Here is a 19,361-nt window from a genome sequence, read left to right on the forward strand (position 1 = left end):
TTTGACCTGAGCGATGTCAGATTATATTGGCGTATCAGAACAAACTCTCCAATCAAGATCTAAAGGGAAGGGATTCCCCATAACTGAAGAGCTTAGACACATTTTGGTTTTTACATACGACACCAGTGTTCCAACCTCTGAATGTGATGATTGACTTTAACGATAGTATCTCTCGAGATCGAAACACAATGAATAATTAATTTTGATTTCAAATATATTAAATAATAAAGAAGAATAGTTATTATTAACGGAGCCAAAATTAGTGAAATGCAGGAAAAAAGATGATAAGGAGGAGAAGAATCCACGTGTGAAACGTGTGGCAATCACACCCACCTCTGCAGACCAAATTATTAGTTTTCTTTTTCTGCATTCATACCACACTTTTATCTTTTCAAACATTTTAACATATTGTATTATTTTATTCAGAAAAATGGTTATTCCCTCTGTCACACTTGCCCCACATCTTGCTCTTATCAAGAACACCTTATGTTATATGCAACGTTTCATTTCATTCAACATAAATGCACCCACCTACCTTTTCATCTTCTAAATTTTGAATCTAAAATCTAAAAAGTTGAGATAAGGGTTTGTTGAATGAAAATTTAGCAACTGGGTTATAGTGAACAGTTTGATGGTGTTGCTGAAATAATGAGGCAGGGAAAAAATGGACAGTAGGTAAATTTGAATCTGAGAAGAAACTAAAAATGTGTTTTTCTGAAGCTTTGACTGTTTCATTTTGAGAATTTGCACGTTTTGTAGAACAATTAGAGGCATGGTGGGACAATGAGAAAGAGAAAAATATAAGTGGTTGTTGATATTATCACTGATGAGGTGTGAACAGATAATTTCCCTTGTCATTTTATCTGTAAACTATGCACACAACTATACTCCTCTCACCTTTATATAACCACACTTGCAACCTTTCATCAACACAACACAACACATTTACACAACACTTTCCTTGTTCAAGTGAGTGTTTGAGAGACATGGGAATAATAGAAAGAGGATCACTGTCTTCTGCTTCTGCTATGCCTATGCCTTTGCTTTCACTAAACCATGTCTCTTTTGTATGCAAGAGTGTGAGTGAATCTGTCAAATTCTATGAGGATGTTCTTGGATTTGTGCTCATCAAGAGGCCTTCTTCTTTCAAATTTGAAGGGGCTTGGTAACTTCCTTATCTTTTCTTTTTCTGCTTCTTTTCTACTTTCCCACATCTCCCAGTTTGGATCTGTTAACAGTGCCACATCACAAATTCCAATTTCATATCTAGTCAATGTTAGTATTCCTTTAATGATACCAAAACTACAATCATAGTGTGAAACCTTTGCACCGACACTTATGTACATGCAATTTTTGCACTAATCTGTCACTTTCTTTACTCATTATCACTACTCACTTCAATAATTTCAATAATTTGATAGTTAAAACATTTGAAAAAAAATAGTGGATACACTACCTATCTAATTTGATATGTTCCTTCTCTTTCCTCCCATTACAATGTCTAAACTTTTGTTCTTATAGAAAATTCTTCCAAATATGCACTAGTTTTGGTATATTGAATGAACACTGTTTAAACGATTTTGTATTATTTTATGAAGTGTTTTTTTTCTGGATCTGGTTGTAATCATGACAATTACATCGTGTTCAGGTTATTCAACTATGGCATTGGCATTCACCTACTAGAGTCAGCTAAGATTCCTGTGAAAAAGAGAGAGATAAACCCCAAAGAAAATCATATATCGTTTCAATGCTCAGACATGAGACTTATAATGCAGAAACTTGATGCAATGGACATTGTGTATGTGACAGCAGTTGTGGAAGAAGGTGGAATTCAAGTTGATCAGCTCTTCTTCCATGACCCAGATGGATATATGATAGAAATATGCAACTGCCAGAATCTCCCTGTGCTTCCAATTTCCTCTTGCCCTCTCAAGCACCAGCCATCATTCTTCTATGGTATGCAAATCCAACCTTTCTTTTTCTGTTCCTTTTTTCTTTTCATTCTTTGCTTAAGAAGTGATGAATTAGATAATTTGTGTTTGACAGGAGAAGATACATTAAAGATAAACTTGTTTGCTGAAGAATCCAAGTTGATGATGATGGAGAATTTTATGATGGATATGTTGAAGATTTCAATATGAAGAGAAGAGAATTGTGTGAAGGCCCTTTTTTCCTGTCCCAATGTCATCACAATATTTTAGTAGTAATAAATCTATTATTTTCTTCTTTTTTGGCATTCTCCTTTGTGTATAATAGACAAGTAATTATCTCCTCTGGATTTCGTGTCTTCATTATGTATAACAATATCTTCTATATATACACAACATTTTTGTCTTCTGCAGTATTATACCCTACATGTTTATCTTGATTTCTACTCAATCTTATCATTAACAACTAACCCAAAACAAATACATCATTAACATTCATCATATTTTTAGAATTACTCTAATATCCTCTAAAGTTTTATAAAATTACATAAGTATAAGTATTAGATATTTGAACCACAAAATCTTCAAATTGATGGTGAAGATCTATCCGAGAAGGTTATTCAAGCACATCTCGAAAACTGTTTAAGGCATATGAGTAACATAATTCTGATGTAAGAAATGTTTGTCTAATACAAGAGTGAATTTGATTATTCGTACTAATCTGAGTCCATCAATATAAAAACTCATTTGGTCCTATAAATACATGACCAAAGCCAGACAAAGATACACATCAACAACATTTATCATTTCAACTACTGCATACTGAATACACTTTAATGTTAAAAAGGACATTTACAGTTGTTCTCTTACACGTTCCATCTAGGAATCAAGACCCCTTTGTAACACAAAATACGATACCTAACAGTGAAAGAGTGGCCATACTAAAATAACTATCTATATATTTGTGTTCAAAAGCATTACATTGTGTTCTCCCTTTAGATAAGTTAATGTAAATGTTACAAAACATCCCCTTTTAGAGAAGTTAATGTAAATGTTAAAAAAAACCATAAGGTATTTGTACAATTTCATCAAACAGAAAAAATAGTTAATGCAATTCATTTATTTTATTTCTTTCTTCTTGGTGCATTATATCTTTCAACTGTTATATTTTTACTTTTGTCTTTCTCTGGTTTGATGTCTAAAAGCTATGTTTGATAAGAAAAGTATGTTAAAAGTGAGGTATCAGAGAATTTGTTTGTAGTTTTAAATTTATAAATAAACAAGGGAAGGAAAGGTGTTCATTAGCTTTCATCACTACTCTTACATTTAGACTAGGCATATAAAACTGATAACATAGCATCCCATTGGGTCTCATTGCAACTTCTGGTGAAATAATAGCTTTTAATAAAGGGAAAACATTAAATTTGTCTTTGAGAGGGTGAAAGTCTCAAGATCAAGAAAATCTACATAAAAAAAGAATCTCTGAATTTGTATTATTTATGTTACTCTAATGGATAAAGATTAATAACATTATCAGTGGAGGATGAGATGACACACAGTAGGTGTTATGCAGAGTCTTTGATGGCTCCTGATGTAGTATTTAAGTTGCAAAGAAAAAAATGAAACATTCAATGGTAAAAAACATTAAAATATTTTTATAAAAGATCTTTCTTCTTTTTATGTCTGTCACTAGACATTGAAATAGAAAATGAGAGGATCAAAATGGAATATTTAGAAACTAAAATAAAAATAAAAAAATAGTAAATGGAAGTCCTAACATAGTAGAAAAAGGTTTAGGACTGGTCATTATGAGTGGAAACATGAAAATGAGATGAAGTGAGAAGTTGATATATTTTTTTTTATCAGTAAAGAAAGAATAAATAAAATAAAACAATTCACGTGTTCTAATTCTTATATAACTAATTCCAACACAAACTTCTTATCACTCAACCATCTTGTGATCCAACCGACATTACAACACATGTCAAATTAACATATCAAGATACAAAAACATATCAATATACAATTACATCATCAATCAACCTGTGTGAAGTTGATATGTGAAAGCAAGGAAAGGGTCATCCCAGCATTTCTATGTCTTGAGGCTTCACACTCAACTATCTTCATTATCTTATTGTGAGCAGTTGAGTTATTTATTGCAGACCTGGTTTTTTCATGAAACTGATTTTAATTAGATTCTGTGGAAGGGTGAAGGGGTGAAGTGTAGTGTACTCAACAATAACACACTCGTTATTGTCATACATGTGTGCTAACATGGTTGACTTTTGCACAAATGTTTACAAGGCCACATCACTTCAACTGGCAGTGCTTGTAGCTTCATGTGCCTTTGTTTAATGTTTATGATAAAATATTGGTAAAAAAAATTATTGCCTTCTTCCAACACTGTAGTTCTTGTCTTCTATGATGCTCTCTGTATTCTGATTAAGGCATACAGCTTTTTTGTATTTCAACTAAAACATTTCCCTACTATTAATCTGTGTGCTGATCTTCTGAAATCATCTTTGATAGCTGCAAATGGGATGACTACAAAATATTTTATTCGTCCCTTGGGAGAATGAATACAATATATTATTCTTTATTATTGTTATAAGGATGTCAAATCAAAACAGTGGTGTCAAGGCATCTTTTTCCTGTACTTCTGTTAAGTTAAATTGGATGTTTCATGAAGTCAGTGTCATGACTCCATGGATCTTAGGATGAACTCAACGTTTTCTTTATGTTGTCTTGTCTTTACATTAGACATTTCATAGATTCTTCATGAAGCTAAGGACATTGTTGAGTTTTAAATTTTGTGTTGGGTGAATGTCTTAAATGACATGGTACAGGAGAAATTGCCCGGTGAATATGGGTGGGAAATTGGGTAAGATGTAGTGTGGTCCACTTTCTTGTCCTGTGTTCTTCAATTTGTCAACAGTTGATATGGTGAGTTATGAAAGACAGGCTTCTCTGGAGTTGTTGTAGGTTGAAAGTTTCATAGTGGAATTCAATGTAAATACAGTGGTCTATGCAGTGTAACCATTCTGCTGTTCCTTTATTTCATCTACATTCTGATAACAACATACTACAACTATTAGTAGAAATAAATGCTCTTCCAATTTCACATGATAAAAGGTTATGTATTTATTTCTGTATGAGCATTAAACAAGTGAGATTTATAGAAGTTAATTAAGAAATTAGATGAGCTTTTTAACCAATTCAATCCATTATTTTGGGTGAGTTGATTTGGACAGTTCACATTCTCTAATTTTATATATCTATCACTTTCTGTTACAGAAAAATCTTTCTTTATCATTGAACAATGAGTTCATAAGTTCTACATATATGTTAGAGTTACCCTACATTTGAACTCCTTCCCAGTTACCTATATGAAAAATTATTTTACAAGTTGCAGTGATGCTATAAATATAATTCCACATCAAATAAAGAGATTAACCAAAATCTACAAGAATCTTTGGAGGGCAAAATCTCAGCTCCTTCAACTTTTAGGAGCCTCCAAATTCCCAGCTAGTTTGAAATGAATAATAATCATCATCATCTTCATCACGGTATAAAGGAACACTCAATCTCCTTTGGCAACAACAACAAAAACATCACCGAGGGACCATTTTCTTGGCTTTGACTTTTCTGAAGGGTTGATAATAGCTCGATCTTGGTTAGCCAAGCGATAGCCAATGACAATCTCCTTTCTTGTTCGACCCCTAATTATTATATCGCAAAAACATAGTTCTTCCTGGTCAAATAAATAGAACTCTGCTGGTTTAATACACATCTCATTCCCCTGCACAAGTTAACAAAAAGTCCAACATATAACTAATTTTGATCTTGTAATCCAGAACCACAGACAAAAATCTATTTAATAGAATGTTAAACTAGAAGTTTAGAAATTAGAAAATTAAACATGACAAAAATTAAAAATCAACTGAAATCTATATTGCAAGAGACGGTAAGAATGAGTTCAAATAAGGGATACCTCCTCTGCAAATAATTCCTCAAGAACTCGGTTGATTTGCTTGTCTTCAGCCACCATTGCTAGTGCCATGCTAACCAGCTCATTAGATAACACATAATCACTGATTCTGGACACAGACACTAGATTTCTAGTCCTAGAATCCAAAATTTCACTGATTATAATTGATTTATCAGAAGCTTGCTGCATTTCACGGATCCAAGAGTTGTGAGAGAACCCAGATAACCTCAGAGAAGCTGACTTCGTGTCTTTGTATGGTAGGCGCCTTGACTACAAAAAGAGGATTGTTGGAAACTCAGTTTATAAAACAGTGAGACATTTAGTCAGTTATGTGAACACAAGATCCTTAATTTGGAATGATGCAACCATACTGGATACCTGTATATCACGAATGAGTAGAAGGGTAGCTAGAGATCTTGAGTCAGAGTGAGCAACCGAGTCCTCCACTGACTCATCTGCAAGAATAAGAATCTGTTCTCTTAGTTAGTATACAGTTGAAGAAAATTTTAATTTACCTTGCTTGACTGCCTTTGATCTAGAGGTATTTTATTACACTAAATGATGAAAATTGAGCAAGGTATTAGAACGCGAAACACGATCTAAAACTAAGTTTTAAGAAAGATCCCACGACCAAAAATAGAAAATGTAGATATACAAGCTTGCCATATTTGGCGATTTAATCTTTAAATGAGCCAACTCCAACTAGTGAGATAAGCTTTTGTTGTTGCTCATAATTATGTTTTGACAGCATGATTACAGATGGAAATCCTTCTAATCAAATTAAATTTTCTATTCGAAGCAGGGTATTGCTAGATTACAGATGAGATGGGAAAAGATTCAATCAGTTATCCAAAATTCTTATTGAATCATTTTGTATAATCTTGTAATGTACTTATGTCCGGATTTACCTTCTGGTTATTTGTGATATAGGCCTAAAGCCAGGCTGATACATTTAAAACCTGAAATGCTATAAATATGAAGATTCAAAACTTACAGAATCAAAAGTCTCCAGTGGAAGACCCTCCAGGTGCCGCCTAATCACAGCATTGCCCTCCCTATGGACAAGTTTTATGTTTTCTAGCTCAGAAACATCAAGTCCACCATCAACAAGCTTCTTCTCTCTTTCCTTTTCAGGGACCTCGTTGAACATCCAAAGCTCTGAACCGGGAGCCAAGAGTGCCTCTAAAACCTATTAAACAACAATGATTAAGGTAATATTAGAGGATTATGAAGCTAGACTGATTGAGTCAAGTCGCATATTTTTAGATGGTGGATCTATTATATAAAAGCAGTGATTATTTAGCATCACTGCAGCATTCCACACAGGGATGAAGAGCATAAATCAAGGAATCAGTCAGGTCTACACAAGTAATATACAATGTAGTTTATGCATAATTAAATATCATATTTTGTAGCTTCTTTAACTTGTATTTGTGGACTTCTACTCACCTCAAACCTCCATTACAGTCAGAGCATCCTTAAGATTTCAGAATTTAGTTCTCATAAAATAGGCTTTAGGATATTTTTATAATAGTTCAATGAAACAATTTTTTTTCTTTAGAAAAAATCAAACAGGTCCCTAGATTCTGGAAATTGACTCAATAAACCTGTTTACACAATTGAGATGAGACAAAAAATTAGTAGGGAAATATGGCTATATATTAAGACACCAGCTGGCAGCAGTTTGAAACCCACTGCAGGCCCTTGTGGCCAAGACATTGCCACAGAATAGTACCACAGCCAAAGGGTGTGGCCCCTGATGATCTTAGCAAAAAGAATATCAGCTATTGTTGTCCATGTTAAAGACTATAGAAAGCTCTTAAATAAGAGAACTAATCCTTTCAAAATATCAAAAGGATGGTGCATAAAAAAAGTAAGGATATGTAAGGCCACACTATAGCGTATCCAACTAAGAGAATTACCATGATCATATCATCAATATCACGGCGCCAGCCACAAAATAATATCTTCTCTGGATATTTAGGTGGATCGCGTATCCTTGGGCAAAGTCCCTTACATACCTGTATAAAGTATATAACATTAAAAACACCAGGTAATGTATCACAAGTCAACTACTAATACTATGATTAATTTAACAAAATCCAAGACAGTGTGCAACATATACAAGATTCTAAGCACCAAATCAACATATTTTCCAATAAGGCAATCATATATGGACCTGGTTCAGAAGAGAAGTTAGAATGGAAAGATTACCTCTGGAAGAGGACCTGGAGCATAAGTGTCATCATCCTCAGCTATGACAAGGACTTCATCCCCATCTCTCAGAACATAACTATCATCTGGATTGATGATAATCTTTCCCCCATCAGCAGCAACCTTAACTCCACAAGGTATTGCATCAGGAAATGAAATTAATACATCTTTGAAAGAGAGACCATCCAGTTCAGGCCACCTTTTGATGTAAAACTCAGCATTCTCAAATCCCAAAATATCCTCCCATATCTAGCCAAGAGAAGGAAGCAAGTGAACAGATGCTGAGTCACACCGTACATGGAAACCAAATGTAGAGAAAAATGATAAATTCCATAAAGTTTGATACACTATTAAGGACAGGAAAAATGGTAGTCAGTTTCTGTACCTAGGTAACAGGCTTTATATTACAAGTGAAAAATAGTTCGTGCAGGAATTCATCGAGTAAGAGTCAGGATTCATTAGGCATTTGTATGTAACTTAAGTAAGCACATTCTAGCCATTTTAAACACTACATACATGAACAAAAGGGGAGCAACACCACTTGAGGGTGGGTGGAAGAAAGCTAGTTCACAAGAATGACAGAGTTAGCCCACTAACCTGTGCAAGGCCAGGCTGCAGAGCACACTGAATCATCAAACGCCCAATTACATCATGTGCAACAACTGTTTCAATGAGTTCTCCACCAACAAGTTTCACTAGAGGTTCATTGTCAAGGTCACTCATCTCCACAACAACATGACCCCCTAAGCCTTCCCTTACACCTGTTAGGCTAAGAACAACTCTCAAAGCACGTGCATCACTCTAGAGATGGAGATTTGAGAAAAAAAAAAAATTGATTGTGAAGAAGTTCCTTAGTAAGAGTTAGACAACATAACAAAGGAGTAATGGGTTATGCAAATAACCTGATCAGCATTTTCATCTGAAGCTAATACAATAATTGCACGTGCCTTAGAAACTGAAACCTGTGGATAATTAATAATTACATTTGAGAACATAGAAACTTTTAGGAAGAAGGAAGGCATAAGCAAACAGCTCAAAACCCATTCCCCACATTATATGATTCAAATAGATTATATAAAAAGGTATCCTTTCCCCGTGAAAGTGGAACAAAGATTCAAAGATAACCCATCACACCTTCTTTAGGTCAGCCAGTATAAGAGGACTGCCACTTCTGCAAATCACGGATGTCCCCATGAAATCAAATTCCAGCTTTGCTATATCCATTTCCATTTCCTCCTTTTCTTTTTCTGCAAGCACCACAATAACACCTCCACCAACACTCTTATTTGCTATTGCTAGCTGCTTCAAAAGTGAACCCTGCAATCAAGCATCAGTCATCAACATCTATTTCTTTCTTATGAAACAAAAATAACTGATGCAATCAAATGTACAGAACTAATACAGATGAACTATCGGACAAAACAAATTCCTCAACATGATAGTCAACATAATATTCCAAGTCAAATATCAAAAACTAAAAGCAGTTCATGGGGAACTGACAAGGAGATTACCAATTTGTCACTCCACCCAAGAATGAGTATGTGGTTCTTTTCAATCACTTCACTCTTCCCTTTTCTGAGAGAATCTACCTTTTCTGATATAGCATCTGAAACAAGTCCAAGCATCATAGCAAATATCAGCATACCACCTGAACTTATTGAGACAGAGACAATCCTCTGCCCGGTTCCTTCTGTTTCAGCATGATTTCCTGAGTCAGCTACATAAGTCCAAGAATGCCAAAGTGCTTCAGCAAAGCTACCACCAGTCACAGCATACAAAGCTAGACCACCAAAGCCTATAAGAAACAGAGTTGCAAAGAGAAGGGCAAGTAGCTTTGCATACGGATATATGGAGAAAAATACATCTACCATATAAGCAACTCTCTTCTTCAATGGTACATCCTCCTTGCTATCCTTTGTTCTCCTCAAGCAATTTATTATTTGGGGAAGACAATCAAGATATTTGTACAACAAAAAAGGCAAAATGAGGATGACCACCACAATATACAAAGCAACTGTTCTACTGTCAGTGTTCAGGATATAAGAAAATGAACCATCGTCTTTTTCCATATACGTCTTTCTATTGCCGGGACAAAATTCTATTTCGCAGCACAGATGAAGTTTCTCATCCTGCAACCAGAGAAATTGATAGAGAATCTATCCAAAAAAAAACAAGAAGCTAAACACCGATACTAAATTTCTTGAATTACAAGCTTACCTCCAATGTTTTGAGCCTGTATTGTAGATAAGCGGAATGAGGTACAAAAACAACAGAAATAATAAGGAGCTGCCACAGGAAAGGAAAGGTTCATTCAGATTACCAGAATGAAGTATTCAAAGAAATTATCTGATCTCGTATAAAAGAAAGCAAAAGAGAACTTAAAGGTCTATAACTTTCTGCCAAGCAAGCTCAGTACAAGGGAGAAACATAATAATTTACTCAAAAACAGCTGTGTGGGAAAATGTATAGTAAAGTAGTTGTTATCATACAATGCCAAGAATCTCGAGAAGCATCAATAGTTCACATGTAAGAACACCGAGGGTTCCAAAAAGGGATCTTACTTAACTGGGATAATGGAAAAATAGTAAGTAACTACGGTAGCTGATTATTTTAGATATAAAACCCCAAGAACTATGACCCTCACAACTATTGATACCCTTTAGTAAAACATGGCATAACTAGTTCAGCTCAGAGAATCTAATTGCAAAAGTAAACAAAAAAACTAATAATTAACTAACTAACCAGATACAAGATCGGAGAGAGCTTGTGATATTGAGGTCTGGTGAGTTGGAAAGAGGGTGAGGAAGAGGGAGTGGAAGGAGGAGGAAGGGGAGTAGGTGGAGGCGGTGGTGGAACAAGTGAGGGTTTGGGAAGGTTGAGGTTGTGGGTGTTGGAAGGTTTGGAAGATGGTTTTTTTTTCTTGGTGGTGGTGCCAAGGAAAGAAGGGTAGTTCCATTGGTGGTCAGAGTCAGAGACAGAGACAGAAAAATGGGGGGTATTAGAAGTTGCAGAGGCAGAGGGTGTGTGCCTGGGATTGGCAATAGTCTTGCTGCGCTTCAACGGTGGCTTCCTGAGAGTGAGATTGGAAGGTTCCTCATTGCTCTTTCGCATTCTTAGTCTTCTCCACTTCACTACAGTTCCTATACCCTTTGTGGGGCTCTGATGCTGACCACTTCTGCTTTGGGTTCGGTTCTGTTCTGTTCTGTTCTGTTGGGTTCGGTGGGATCTACAGAGAAACAAAATGTGTTGTGTTGTGTTGTTCAAAAGCTCAAACACAAAACCTCTCTCTCTCTCTCTCTTTCTGTGACCTTTTACAACAATGTCTTTTTTTCACTTGTTTTGTTTCATGTTGACGTGGATCCCATCTTTTCACCCTTTCTATTTCCAATAAACTTTTCTTCACATTTTCAGTTTTGTTCTGTTTCTGCTTTTCTCCACATTCATTCTCAATTATTCAATTCACATATATTCACAAAGTTAACATCTTTTTTTAGCAAAGATATATTTGTTAATGTGAAAATTATTTGTTTTTTTAACTTTATAATTATAATAAATTTGAGATTTTAAAAATTAATGTATTTTTCATTTTTAAAAGTGTGTTAGAACTGTGTTAAAATTGTTAAAAATTTAACTAATATTTTTTTGAATTAGATACTTCTTCAATACTTGTGTCAGTGTTTCATACATGTGTCTGCCACAGACACATATGAGTCTGAGTCTCATAAATTTTATCTTTTTATATAAAATAAATGGTAAAAATTATAAGTGTAGAAAAATAAAATTTTGAATTTAATTTACCAAACACATTTCTAAATAAGTGTTTAGTTCTTTTTAATAAAAAATTGTTATGAGTTGTCAGTGTGTCATACATACATGTATCTGACACAGACATATCATTTAAGAGGTCTATCAGAACCTCATTAATTATCATAAATTTTATCTTTTTATGCACGGAATAAATGGTAAAAATTGTAAGTGTAGAAAATAAAATTTTGAATTTAATTTACCAAACACATTTCTAAAGTGTTGCTTCCTTAGTTCTTTTTAATAAAAAAATTGTTATATTTTTAATTATTTTTCAAAAAATAATAATTTTATAGACATAGTTTTTTCAATTATGTCCTTATCATAATTAATACAATGAAACAAATATTTTTAATAATAGACGGAAAAAATATAATAACACTTCAATGTATATTGAACTGAAAAAAAAATACGTATAATAGACAATTTACTTAAAAATGCATTAAGAATATAAAAAAGAAAATCAAGTTAAATTATTAATATGATTTAGATTCCTTAACTAAGTTTATCATTTTAAATTAGTTTTATGAAATAAAAAATTTATCTATTTTTCTCATTTTTTTACTAGTTGAGGTGATCCAAGATTTTTATTTAGTATTAGTTAACAAAAAAAGTTTATTTTGATTCATATTTGGTTAGCTATTGCCATGAACTAACTTTTTCTCTATTCCTAATTTTATTGAATCTCAACTTTGTTTTTTCACCATTTATTTAAACTTTTTTTTAAGAAAAAATGTCTTTTAATAAAATAACTTTTTGTTTCCATTTTTATTAAGTTTAGGTAAACTTGTTTTAAAAAATACAAAAAAAAACAGTTTTTCCTATCTGTTAGAAACAAAATGGAATTACTTCTTATTGGGCCATTTGACAAAAGAAAATGAATTACAAAAAAAATATATTAAATTTTATTTATATAATAGTCCCTTTAAAATAAATCACTTTCTAACCATCAATTATCTTTAACACAAATAAAAACTACGTATTTTAAGTTTATTTTTCCATTTGGCTAACAATTTTCAAAACCAAATAGAGTTTAATTTAACAACTACAAAAAAAAAATAAGTCAAAACAAGTTTAATAATGTATTTGAATTAAAAATTTCACAATTTATTCAAAAGTTAAATGTTTTGTTAATTTTTAAAAATATTTTATTTAAAACAATTGAAATCTATGAAATATTATTTTTCTTATTTGATTAATTACTTTAATCATAACAAAATACAATAAAACATTTTAGTATTAAACAATACTTGGTGGTAGTTAAAATGTAACAAAATTAAAACTCAGTAATTTGTTTCGTCTAAACAAAAAATATTTAATTAATGAAACAATTTAAAATACATAATGGGTTAATCATTATATTATAAAAAATAACTGATGCAATTTAAAATATTTTTTGAAGTAGTAATTAAGATATTTAAAAAATTATATTTAGATTTAAAAAATAGGAAATAAAATATTTAGGGATATTTTAGTTTTTAAAAGATTTTAACAATTCTCTAAGTAAGTACTTTGATATAAATAGTATATTTTATATAACAATAATTATTAATATCTCTTATATATTCTAATAATATCTCTTTTTTTCTATTTTATCTTTTATATCAATATTTTTTAAAAAAATATTTTGATATGTTTTGATTTAAAAGAGAGGTGGAATGATTTTTTTTTTGATATTTCAGTTATTTATTATTTTTTGTAAATATTTACTAAAAAATTAATTATTCTTCTATTTAATTAAAAACAATTTAAAAAAAACTAATATACTATCGTTTTGTAAAAAAAGTTATCAATTTTAAATGTAAAGTAATTTATAAATATGTAAAAACAATTATTAAATATAGAGACACAATAGTGCATGTGTTTCCCTATTAAATATAATAATAGATTTACATATTTGATTTTTTAATAACTTTTTTTAGAATCTTAGATTTGCATGTTATTTAGAAATAATAGAATATTCATAACTATGTTTTAAATTTTGAAGAGAATTTGAATGAGTTATTGGAATGAATGGGCTTATTGGAATTGAAATTGGTGGATCATGCAGCGGTTATCCCTCAATCTCCTATTTCTAGGGTTCATTCATTCTTCTCTCTCTGTGTTAACCTAATTACACATTCAATTCACCATCTCTTCTCTCCAACCTCTCTTTCTCCTTCAAATTCACCTTCCATATTCTTCATCATGGACCGTGCCCAGGATTTTCGGAAACGTATCCTTCTCTTGTTTCAAATTTACACTCTTTTTCTCATTATTCCTACAAATAATCATTTGGGTTGCGCTTTCGGATAACGTTTTGTTCATCTGCATTGCACTCATTCAACATGCTGTAATATTTTCATTATGCCACATTATCTGCTTTATTTGTTTTACAGGGTAGTCAGAGACAATTGTGCAGCCACTCCTGTTATTTTTTCCCTTACTGCACTTAGTATTAGTCTCCACAGGGTCATGGAAATTCATAATAGGACAAAAAGTATCTGTTACCAAAACTCGGTTTTCTATAAGAAATACCTAATTTTTAGTTTTTTTTTTATCAAGAATCATACAAAACTCATAATAGTCTGTTTTTGATAGTAAGTTATACAATTGAGAGAGACAGTAGTAAGTTACTACTGGTAACTCAGTCAAAACCTTAGTCAAATGGTAAGAATCATTAATTAAAAAATGGCATATCTGTACAAATTAAATTAATAATAATTCTTATTCATTCACATCGATCTTGCTTTCTTTCCCATCTGGAGATAAAGCAGATTGGTTGATTTTATTTGGTTGCTCTTATATTGGACATGTTTCAGATGTTTGTGTTCTATATATGATATACTTAACCATGTGATACAGTTCAATCCGTCCCTAAAGGAACTACAGATCGTAGTCAGCAGCAAAACCATGAATATGTGGTATGCTTACTTTCTAAGTCTTGTCTGTCTCACTCACTCAGCTCTTTTCTTTCTATTTTTTTTTTAATTCTCTTCAACAAACAAGAACTGCAATCTTTTCTATTGAAATGTAAGTGTAGCTGGGACTGCAAAACACATTGTTTGGAGTGATTGCTAGTCTTCTGCATAAGAGTAAACACTAAGTACTTATTGACACCAGTGTCATAAAAAAGTATAATAAATTAAAATAAAAGAACTTATATTATAAATACAGCAAGACTCATGATTATTTTTTTTGTGATTGGTTTCCATAATGTTTAATTGGTTATTTTTGCTATTTAAGATATATGTTTCTTGGAATTCTATCGTAAGGTTTGTGAGAATATGAAAACTGTAAAGCTTATTAAATTTGCTTTTACAGAGTGCATTATAAAAATCTTAATTCTCAATTTTTTCATGTTGATTATTTACATATCAAAGTATTTCCATGTCCTATATTTTAAACATTAAGTGTTTCCTTTTGTTGCACCTGCTAATCTTTATATTTTCTAGGGTTACACGTGTCTTTCTCTTTGCTACGATAATTTTTCTTGCTTCCACACTCTAACTATGACTCTTCTATTTATAGAAGACAACAAGTGTCAGATAACTACTTGATCTTGGTAGAACTTTGAGCTTTTGCCTTTCTAGTAGACACTCACCCACCTTTGGTTTTAGCAAGTTGTTTCAGACCCAGGAATAGTTACTTTATAGTGCTCCTTGAATATGATAAAATGTGGTTCTCATCAGTTATGGAGAAATTCTGGCATTTACTTGTCTGGCTGTCAGCCTGTTGCATCATGGTGAACATATTGTAAATCACTCTCTGGACTTAATAATAGATATACTTTTTCAACTGATCACAAATGCTAACTGGGACCAATAGTAATAAGCAGTTCTTGTATTTCTGTTCTTACCTTTATCTGTTTCATGATGTCATCATATTCACTATATTCTTTCTTATGATGTCATCATATTCACTTATATTTTCTAAATATGTTTCTGCAGGTTTCTAGAAAAGATTTTATCTCCTCGGATTTAAAATCATTTATTGCTTCCTCTGGAGATGATGCTGGTGTTGCAGGTGAGGCAGATCAAGAGTGAGCTGAAGTCTTGTGTTTATCCTACACCTAATAGTTATTATTCATGAGGAAAGATGATAAAATAGTTTCTTGTGCATGTACAATGCTGCTGATAATGATATTGATGCATTGTCTTAGAAATTGCTCTATATTTATAATTAACTAGGCAAAATAATCCCGAATGCTAACTGCGATCATGATCACGTCTGAACATAATGTTTTACTTCCTCGAGGATTAAATCAAGTCTTAACTGATCTTTTTAACATTTGATTCTTAACCTATCCAAAAGCACCTGGATATTTATTGTATGATCATTACATTAAAATTGAGATTTTTGCTTATTTGGTTCAAACTTAAATATACTAATCTATGGAAGTTAGATGGAGGAAGCAGTGGCTACAAAAAGGTGATATGATACTGATGGTTAAGCAGTGGTTTAATGCTGTAATGATTTATAATATAGACATTAAAATAAACATTTCTTCATTTGAATATTTTTTATAGCAGATATTTTATGAGCTAACTTGGAATGCTTTAAACTTATGAACATTGTGCTGTGTAATAAAACCTTTTTTATATTATATAGAACCTTTAGTTATCAGGGCTATTGTGGGTCTTGAATGGGCATTGTGTTGATCATCAATCTTATATCTCATAGACTGAGTATTTCCAACAACCAGGTGTGAATGAGTCAGAAGCTCGGCCTTGTTATGCATCAGTCCCAACATCTATTGCTGTGCAAAGCAAAACTGTCAAGGGTTATGTTTCTGGAAAAACTCATCCAAAATCTCCTGGTTCAATGAAGCCGAATAACTTAAAGTCTACACATAGAAATGAGAGTTTAACCAGCACAATATCTAAGACCGTGGCAAATACAGAAAAAGATATCAAAATTAAAAACAAGGTAATTAGTTTGAAGATTATGATGTTTCGGATTGCTTATGATATCATTAGGTATCGCTGCTTCTAGTTTATTTATTTGTTGTTGCTTTGATGATGAATACTTAGAAAGTTATTATTTTCTTCATTAGCACCTGTTTCAGTGTTTTGGGATACTTTGTTGCCGAAAATTTTCTCCTCAGCCTTGTTTGCCATCTCTTATATCTGTTGTTTTATATTTTCACTATAACTGCTTGATCGTGTGAATGCTTATTTTGCAGGTTCCTCATTTGCATTCTAATTTTACAGCAGCTACCGCTCCAACTACATATCAGCACGTAGGAAAATTTTCATCATCAGCCACCTCAAGATGTCATGTGTTTTCCCCCACAAACTACAGGCCAAATACTTCTACTGACTACATCCCAAATACCTCTACTAACTACATCCCGAATACCTCTACTAACTACATACCAAATACCTCTACTAACTACAGACCAAATGGGAGAGTATCTAGTGTAAATGATCGACTTTCTTTGAATGACAAATTTAGGAGTGGAGAATCTGAAATGTCAAAGGAAATCACTCGGGGACCTCGGGGTCATTACAACTTTTTTCTTCTACAACCATCAATTGTTAATGATGAGTCTGCAACCACAATATCTGCAGACCAATATAACCTGTCAGATTTCCAAACTGAATACGAAACTGCTAAATTTTATGTGATTAAATCTTTTAATGAGGACGACGTTCACAAGGGTGTTAAGTATAATGTTTGGACAAGTACCCCAAATGGAAATAAGAAGTTGAACATAGCATTCCTTGATGCAGAAGCTAAATTGCGACAGACAGGCACAAAGTGTCCAGTATTCCTCTTCTTCTCAGTGAGTTCAAATCTTAAGTGGTCTCCTTCTTTCTTCCTTTTCTTCTTCAGCAGTGTGACACAAAAACAGGATTTTTTTTCTTCAAATTTTAGATATTGACATATTGTTAGAGTATCTATTCTTCTATTTGATTTTATATTGGTTCTCGATGTTAAATTATCTTCAAAAGCTCAATTGAAGAACATGAACGCCAGTTCGAGATTTCCTTTTATATTTCTATTTATGTCTAATAACTGTAAAATAAATATTTCTAAAATTGGCTGATCAAAACTCCAAAAACATTTATTCTTTTTCAAATTTTATCAGGAATACATATGGTTTAACGATAGTTGTCATTCACTATAATTTTTTTGAATTTGGAATTCATGTTCATAATCATTAATATTCATTGATCCTAGATGTATTTTGTTGTCAAATCAGGTTAATGCTAGCAGACAGTTTGTTGGAGTGGCTGAGATGGTTGGGCCGGTGGACTTTAAAAAAGATATGAGCTTTTGGAAACTTGACAAGTACAATGGTTTCTTCTCAATTAAGTGGCACATAATAAAAGATGTTCCCAACAACCAGTTTGTGCATATCATTCTTCCAAGCAATGAGAACAAGCCTGTAACTTTCACTAGGGACACACAAGAGGTAATTCTTAACTCGTGAAGAGTAAAGATGTGAAGTTGCTCACTTCATCTTCGCCCCTTTTTATCTTTCAGTCCAATTGTCCATATATCTTACGTTGGTCATATAAATGTTGCTACAGTTATTGACTCCATGTTTTGTTAGAAGTGGTCTATAATTAAATTTGTAATTATCCGGTTTTGCAGATTGGACTGAAGCAGGGTCTGGAGATGCTGAATATTTTTAAAAATTATTCGGCCAAGACATCTCTCTTGGATGATTTTGACTTCTATGAGAACCGAGAAAAGTTATTTCGTTCTCAAAAGAAAGCTATGGATGCAAGGCCAGCACAGGGAGTATATGGTAATGCTAATTATCAAGTAAGTTCCACTTCCATTGTCTACAATGATTCTTAGTTATTTCTGCAATTGGAGCATAGAAGATATGTGATTTGCTCCTTGCATGCTGTAAAAGAAAAACATTTTTCTTTTTTGTGCTCTTATCTTATGTGTTTTTCTGCCTTTTTACTTTGTGCAGAATACTTTCAAAGCAAGAGAGAAGAAAATAGAGATGCCATCGAGAGGTACCAAGCAAGAGAGTCTGGTGACACTTACAAAGAATCTTTCTCTCAATCCCTCTGGAAAACAAGGCTTCAGATAGCAAATAGGCATTTTAGAGTTGCAGACATGCAGTTTGGTTTTTTAGACACTGTTCCTTTCTTAGTATTATATAACGATGATTTGTGAGATATTCAGACAAGATGACTACGACCACATTTTATATTACTTGGTTTTGCCATTCTCAAATGATCTTTAAAACGAGGAGGTATTTCATACTGGTATGGTTCGATGTCTCCAATGTTTCCGTGGCATTCATTGGCCTTGGACTGTGATTGCTATTTTTTTTTGTCTCACTGTGCTCACCAACTTAGTGTTAGTTAATAAATTAAAAGTTAAATGCTTTTATGGAAATAATGTTATCAAATATGTTAATAACTATTTTTTTTGGGGACACTCCTTAGCAATAAAACAAGGATACCCAAGTTGATTTT

General features: G+C 32.6%; 3 protein-coding genes across 6 annotated transcripts; 2 read left to right on the forward strand and 1 right to left on the reverse strand.

The window, feature by feature from the left end:
* The first annotated feature begins 833 nt into the window (after positions 1 to 833).
* LOC137832911 (glyoxylase I 4) lies at positions 834 to 2,347 on the forward strand. Its single transcript, XM_068641303.1, has 3 exons — positions 834 to 1,165; positions 1,649 to 1,956; positions 2,047 to 2,347. The coding sequence occupies exons 1-3, from the start codon at positions 873 to 875 to the stop codon at positions 2,139 to 2,141; spliced, it is 696 nt and encodes a 231-aa protein (XP_068497404.1). The 5' UTR covers positions 834 to 872; the 3' UTR covers positions 2,142 to 2,347.
* Positions 2,348 to 5,216: 2,869 nt separating this feature from the next.
* LOC137832912 (ion channel protein) lies at positions 5,217 to 11,493 on the reverse strand. 4 transcript variants are annotated; one of them, XR_011084634.2, is made up of 12 exons: positions 10,873 to 11,481; positions 10,348 to 10,416; positions 9,642 to 10,259; positions 9,265 to 9,447; positions 9,033 to 9,092; positions 8,728 to 8,931; positions 8,131 to 8,379; positions 7,839 to 7,937; positions 6,911 to 7,105; positions 6,295 to 6,371; positions 5,920 to 6,186; positions 5,217 to 5,727 (listed from the first exon to the last, which is right to left on the reverse strand). XR_011084634.2 is itself a non-coding variant. In XM_068641304.2 (12 exons), the coding sequence occupies exons 1-12, from the start codon at positions 11,239 to 11,241 to the stop codon at positions 5,509 to 5,511; spliced, it is 2,625 nt and encodes an 874-aa protein (XP_068497405.1). In that variant the 5' UTR covers positions 11,242 to 11,493; the 3' UTR covers positions 5,217 to 5,508. The 4 variants fall into 4 exon arrangements, 1 of the variants encoding a protein (XP_068497405.1); XR_016521369.1 differs by having other exon boundaries at positions 8,131 to 8,411; XR_016521368.1 differs by having other exon boundaries at positions 6,295 to 6,387; positions 8,131 to 8,411.
* A 2,364-nt stretch (positions 11,494 to 13,857) lies between these two features.
* On the forward strand, positions 13,858 to 19,116 carry LOC137832899 (uncharacterized). Its single transcript, XM_068641292.1, has 8 exons — positions 13,858 to 14,149; positions 14,779 to 14,837; positions 15,864 to 15,939; positions 16,619 to 16,842; positions 17,099 to 17,701; positions 18,122 to 18,334; positions 18,517 to 18,690; positions 18,848 to 19,116. Exons 1-8 carry the CDS (start codon positions 13,948 to 13,950, stop codon positions 18,968 to 18,970), a joined length of 1,674 nt encoding a protein of 557 aa, XP_068497393.1. The 5' UTR covers positions 13,858 to 13,947; the 3' UTR covers positions 18,971 to 19,116.
* Positions 19,117 to 19,361: the final 245 nt, after the last annotated feature.

The sequence above is a fragment of the Phaseolus vulgaris genome, chromosome 6 (genome assembly GCF_051622355.1).
Source record: "Phaseolus vulgaris cultivar YP4 chromosome 6, ASM5162235v1, whole genome shotgun sequence".
In the NCBI taxonomy this organism is placed as follows: Eukaryota; Viridiplantae; Streptophyta; class Magnoliopsida; order Fabales; family Fabaceae; genus Phaseolus; species Phaseolus vulgaris.

Bases quoted from the DNA above. Each gene is read 5' to 3' on its own strand.
- LOC137832899 (XM_068641292.1), top strand. From the start codon at position 13,948: ATGGGCTTATTGGAATTGAAATTGGTGGATCATGCAGCGGTTATCCCT. The intron at 14,838-15,863 runs GTATGCTTACTT...ATGTTTCTGCAG, and splicing joins AGCAAAACCATGAATATGTG to GTTTCTAGAAAAGATTTTAT. The intron at 18,691-18,847 runs GTAAGTTCCACT...TACTTTGTGCAG, and splicing joins ATGGTAATGCTAATTATCAA to AATACTTTCAAAGCAAGAGA.
- LOC137832911 (XM_068641303.1), top strand. From the start codon at position 873: ATGCACACAACTATACTCCTCTCACCTTTATATAACCACACTTGCAAC. The intron at 1,166-1,648 runs GTAACTTCCTTA...CATCGTGTTCAG, and splicing joins TTCAAATTTGAAGGGGCTTG to GTTATTCAACTATGGCATTG. The intron at 1,957-2,046 runs GTATGCAAATCC...TGTGTTTGACAG, and splicing joins CCAGCCATCATTCTTCTATG to GAGAAGATACATTAAAGATA.
- LOC137832912 (XM_068641304.2), bottom strand. From the start codon at position 11,241: ATGCGAAAGAGCAATGAGGAACCTTCCAATCTCACTCTCAGGAAGCCA. The intron at 8,380-8,727 runs GTTAGTGGGCTA...TCTCTTGGCTAG, and splicing joins TGCAGCCTGGCCTTGCACAG to ATATGGGAGGATATTTTGGG. The intron at 6,187-6,294 runs GTATCCAGTATG...CTCTTTTTGTAG, and splicing joins TACTCATTCGTGATATACAG to TCAAGGCGCCTACCATACAA.